We start from the raw sequence: 5,275 nt of genomic DNA on the forward strand, positions 1-5,275 counted from the left end.
TCATTAAAATGTCAATAGTTTCAATTTTAAATTAATATAAAGCACTAAAAGCTGCTCTTACTAGAAAAGGAACAATTTTGGGCAACTTTAAATGCCAATTATTGTCCAGAAGTTTTGTAATTTGATGAGGGTCAGGATTCCTATCAGCAACACAGATTGTGGGTTTAATCACAGATTTAATTCCTGGAATGGCAGTTTGCACTTGAAATGCTGCTTCATCTTGAATTCTTAATTTAAGTACATAAAATAGATGAAAACCAATGTGTTCTTACTGTCAGTTACAATACTCTCAGCACTGTGAATTAATGTCAAAAGCTCCCTGATTTTCTGCTCCTGTCGTTTTCCCCCTGAGATATTCCTGATGTGGTGGGAAATTTGTGATTTGGGCTTGAGGGTTTTTATTATTTGAAACGTAATTCGAGTTGTTTCCCAGGTATTTGTATAATATTCTCTACACGGTCGTTTTAAGACGTGTTCAGGTAAGTTTTGGGTGATGGTGCATTATGATTCGCATCACAACATTCAGTCAGTTTCATTTCTCTTTCAAATTCACTTTGTAACAGCTGAAAGTAACCTCAGTGAACTGTAAATTAATATAGAATAATGTGGAAAATGGGAAAAGTCTTCATTGGGTGCAGCTCTGGGCCTGCCCACCCTCCCAGGGCAGAATTCCTGCCCAAAATCCCACCCAGTCCTGACCTCTGGCAGTGGGAGCCGTTCCCTGCGTCCTAAAAACCCTAAAAAACCTCTCGGCTGTCTTGGGCAGCCCAGGCAGATGAACGAGCTTCAAAGAAAAGACGAAATCATTTCAATTTCCCTGGTCTGCAGCTGGCACAAGGTGCGGTGGAGGATCCGCGTCTCCTGTTTTCCACCTTCAGGTAGGATTTTTCACGGGCTCTGGAGAGGAACGAGGCGCTGGAAGCAGAGCGGGGCTGAACGCGGCTCCTCCTCCGGATCGGGACCATCCCCGCTCCTCCATCCCCTCCGGATCGGGACCATCCCCGCTCCTCCATCCCCTCCGGATCGGGACCATCCCCGCTCCTCCATCCCCTCCGTGTCGGAGCCATCCCCGCTCCTCCATCCCTCCGAGCCCTGCAGCGATTCCCTGCCGCGGGCACCGAGGGTCCCTTCCCGGTGAGCTCCGCCACCGCAGCGCCGCAAACCCCGCTCCGGCCGAGGGAGGGACGGTCCCGGCCCGCCCTCCCCTCCCTCCCCTCCGCCCGCTCCCGCCCCCGCTCCCTCTCATTGCCATTCCAGGGCCGCGGCGAGAGCGGCTCCGGAGCCGAGCGGAGCTCCCCGGGCCGGGCCCAGGCGGGTGCTGAGGGTTCCCGCAGCCCGAGGAGCCCGGCCCGGTGAGCGCCGCCGTCCCGGGGCACGGCGGGGTTCGGGACCGCTTTTATGTCATTTCAGTTTGTTGCTGTCGCTGTGACTCGGCAGGTCCAGGTGTGGACGGATCCCTTTTCCCAGCCACTCGTGCAGGGACGGCGGCCACCGATCCCCGGTGTCTGGGAGCTGCGGGGGACAGGTCAAGGTGTGCTCCTGCCTCTGGCTCCAGTGCCCGGGACCGTGCGGTGAAGAACAGGTAAATGCTCACTACCAGGGTTAGAAGGAATGGAGAGTTAGTCTTGGCAACGGAATTGAAAGATAGGGAGGAGATAAAGAATCATAAAATACCCTGGGGGTCTTCGAAGAGACCCACAAACATCACCAAACTCCTGGCCCAGGTTTCTGCTGCTTTCTTGAAGTTTGGTTTTAAGATTACCAGCATCAGTTCCTATTGTAAACGTCTTCATTGAAGTGATGCCTGTAGTGGTCTTGAAAAATCTCTGAGATTGAGGCAGAGTGTGGAAGGTGAGTGAAAATTGCTGTGCATTTCTTCCAAGCCAGGGCTGGCACTGAATCCTTTCTGCCATTCAACAGCAGAGAACATCCCCGGCTGTGCCTTGGTTTGTGTGAGCAGCTCTGAGTGGTTCAGTGCTTCAGGAGAGAGCAGCAGGAGCCTGGCAGCTCTCGTTCCTAGGGAGGCTTTGCCCTTGGAATGGGCTGGCACAGCCTTTATCCAATGCCAAATTCCCTTCTAATCGCTCAGAGAATTGGGGTGGGATTGTCCCAGGAGCAGTTCCTTCTCTACCTGGACACTGATGGCGTGGGCGCTGTGGCAGATGAAGCCAGCATTTCCCAGCTTCCTGCTGCTTTTCTTTCCCCCTGGAAAACTTTTTGTTCTTTGCTGAACTCTGTGGTGTCTCCTCTGTCCTTTCCCTTGTGTTCCCAGTCTGTTTCCGATCTGTTCAGCTGTGGGTAGAAATAAATCAGTCAGTGAACGTTTCCTCCTCTGCCAGTGGTGGATGAAACTGAATTTCAGGATTTCCACCTTTTACTTTGTGTGGGACAAAGTAAGAAAACACTGGGTGTCCATAGCAAACCTGAGCACTGCAGATCAGATGGGACATGAAGAATAAATAAGCAGCTCCAGCACTGTTCCCTCTGCAGGTGCCCAGAGCAGGGTGTCCCACTCAGCCTTGGCCGCTGCTCCAGCAGGGGACTCCTGCCAAAATCCAGGCTGGGCTTTGCCTGGGAGTGTTCTGGGGGAACAGGAATGTCATTTCCCTGGCCTGGGGCAGGGCAGCTCCGTGTGCTGGGAGGGACATTGCTCCTGCAGCGCTGAGGGTGTTCCTGACACAGCCAAGAATTTTCTTGTAAAGGTTTTCCTTTGCTCTTCTGGCAGCAGACAGCTCCTCGGCAGTTTGATTTGTTTTCTCTCACCCTTTCCACAGCTCAGGTGATGTGTGTTCTTCAGGAAGGAAATTTCCCTCCTCTAAGTGTGAGTCCTGGGTGCTGATGCTGAGCTTTTCCTCTTTCCTCCCCCTTTCCTTCCTCTCCTTCAAAGCTGGAACTCCTGCTGCCATAAATAAAACATCACAGTTGATCCTCTGGCCTCATTTCACCTCAATTTCCGCACAGGGGCTGAGTCAGCTGCCCAGGCTGCCCTCCTTAACCGAGCCCAGCCTGGCTAAGCCAGTGAGATAAGCCAGGCTTATTTCTGCCAGCAGCACAGGCTGCTGTGCTCAGAGCTGGTTTAACTCCCAAAGAACAAACAGGCTCTGTCAGCTCCTGCCTTCCCTCAGCCTGAGCCCAGCTGCACATCTCAGGTCAGACCCTAAATGAACAGGCTTTGATCTTAAATGCTCTGACAATTCCTTTTTGCAGTGTAGCAAAGTCCACAGAACTGACTGGAACTGATGAAGGGGGCAGGAAAGTCTGGCACAAAGAGAAGGAAATTTGGTACCAATTTCCCCATTTTTTAGCAGAAGGAAAACCAGAATTATGATTTATTATGGAAATACTGTTAGCGTTACTTGGGACTCTGCAGTGTGATTTCACTCAGCTGGGAAATAGAAAAAAGCAACGTTGCATTGGATGGAAAGTGAAAGTTAATTATGTAAAGTAACTCAGGAGTAATTCCTGGTGTGGTGTTGTCTGTGAGTTGGACTTTCTGTGCCAGAGCCTTGAGAGAGCTTCTAAATGTGACTGTTAAATGCACTTATAACTATTTTATGTTACAAAAGTAACATTGGAAATGAGTGGGAGAAAAAAATTTCTGTACTTCTTCTGTACTTCTTTCTACACACTGAAAATGTTAGTCCCGGTGGGAGAAAATTGCCATAGCTCTGAGCTTATTTAGAAATTCTAGTTCTGGCTTTTACCTCTCTGCTGCTGTTTCCCACTGTAACCAGTGTCTGGTGGCAGATTTTCCTGGGATTTGAAGGGTTGGATAGGGATGTGTTGGTGAATTCCCAGTGCAGCTTGGAATCTGCTGAGCTGCTCGAAGCGTTGCTCACTTGCACTCTTTCTGTTCCCCCCAGGTGTGGAGGGAGGGCTCTCTGGCTCAGGAACTGTGCTGTGGGGCTGAGCAGAGATGGATTGTTGTTTGTGGTGTCCCTGCAGGCCATGGAGAGGCTGGAGGAGGAGCTGAGCTGTGCTGTGACATCTCGGTGGAGCCCCGGGACGTGCAGGGCTCACCCCCGGCAGCCGCTGAACATTTCCTGCTGCAGGACCTGTGGCTGAGGAGCCTCAGCATCGATGGACTCCAGAGCTCCTCCAGGAGAGCCAGGGAGGCTGAGGGACAGCTCCTGCAGGAGCTGATGGATCGCTCCAAGGTGTTTGTGTGCTCCCAGAGGCTGCGGCAGCAGACACGCGGTGCCAGAGCGCCCTGCAGAGCGCCAGGGAAGCTGGGCTGTGCTGGTTTAAGGAACTTGGTGATGCCTTGGAGCAGGAAAAAGCAGCTCTGCTGAGCGTGCTGGATGAACTGGGCAGCTGCATCTCAGAGAAATACGATATTCCACCATTTCCTCATGGAGGAGGTGGAAGAAGTGAAGCTAGAAGAGTTAAAGGAGCTGCATGCAGCTGTTCAGAACGAGTCCCTGCTGCTTTTCCTGGAGAAGCTGGACAGGCTGCAGCTGCAGCTCCACGCTCTCAGAATGAAGCAACTCCCAGAGCCTGAGCCTGTGGAGACCCATCTGAGGATGGAGAATGTGCTGCAGGACATGTGGGGTAAAACTGAACTCGGGCAGCTCCACGGGATCCCCACCCCAAAGCTCCACCTGGCTCACAAAAACCAACGCTCCGGAAAGCAAACGGCACCGTCTGCACTCTGGGCTGCTCTTACTGAACCAAACTTTTCATTCTTCTGCTGATCCTGATCTCACTTGTGTGGTTATGGCACGAGGAAATCTCACCTGGCACCATCCTGGCTCCTCTGGAGTGTCTCTGGGAATTCCTGCTGCAGATTTATCAGGATTTCTGCCTCTACCTGCAGGACAGAGTGCGAAAGCTGTGCCTCATTTCTGCCCAAGCTCTGGAGTTGTGCAGGACAATTCTTCCTGCTTCAATTAGATTGAAATCCTAGTGCAGCAATCCAGCATTATCTTCAATTTCTACTTAAAAGCTGGATTGTTAAAGCTCTACACTTGTTCTGTTTCTCTCTATCTTTCCTTTCCTGTTTTGCATGGATTTCCCCTGAACTAAAGTTTTGATCCACTTAAGGTGAGGAGAGTTTTGCCTCGATCCCCAACTTGGGAATTCAGTCCTTAACATCCTCCTGGAATTCTTTGCCAAAGATCAGGTGCATTGCAGAGCTTCTCCTGTCACTCTTGGCAGTTTTACATTATAGTAAAAATCCCTTAAATTGCTGTCTGGGTCTTTGGTGCTGCCCCTGCCCCCTGGTAAATCTGATGAACTCTCTATTTTCATCTTCCTTTCCTCAATTTTGACATGA

The 5,275-nt window shown here is 51.1% G+C and overlaps 1 protein-coding gene across 1 annotated transcript; it reads left to right on the top strand.

The window, feature by feature from the left end:
- The first annotated feature begins 1,398 nt into the window (after positions 1–1,398).
- TRIM59 (tripartite motif containing 59) lies at positions 1,399–5,145 on the top strand. Its single transcript, XM_088060775.1, is given in 5 exon segments — positions 1,399–1,531; positions 3,946–4,188; positions 4,191–4,345; positions 4,347–4,665; positions 4,668–5,145. Coding segments are annotated over 5 exon segments (1,089 nt in total). The 3' UTR covers positions 4,907–5,145.
- The last annotated feature ends 130 nt before the right edge of the window (positions 5,146–5,275 follow it).

This window comes from Pseudopodoces humilis, chromosome 11 (genome assembly GCF_049639895.1).
Source record: "Pseudopodoces humilis isolate 2021_Gansu_Grassland_sample_001 chromosome 11, ASM4963989v1, whole genome shotgun sequence".
NCBI classification, from domain to species: Eukaryota; Metazoa; Chordata; class Aves; order Passeriformes; family Paridae; genus Pseudopodoces; species Pseudopodoces humilis.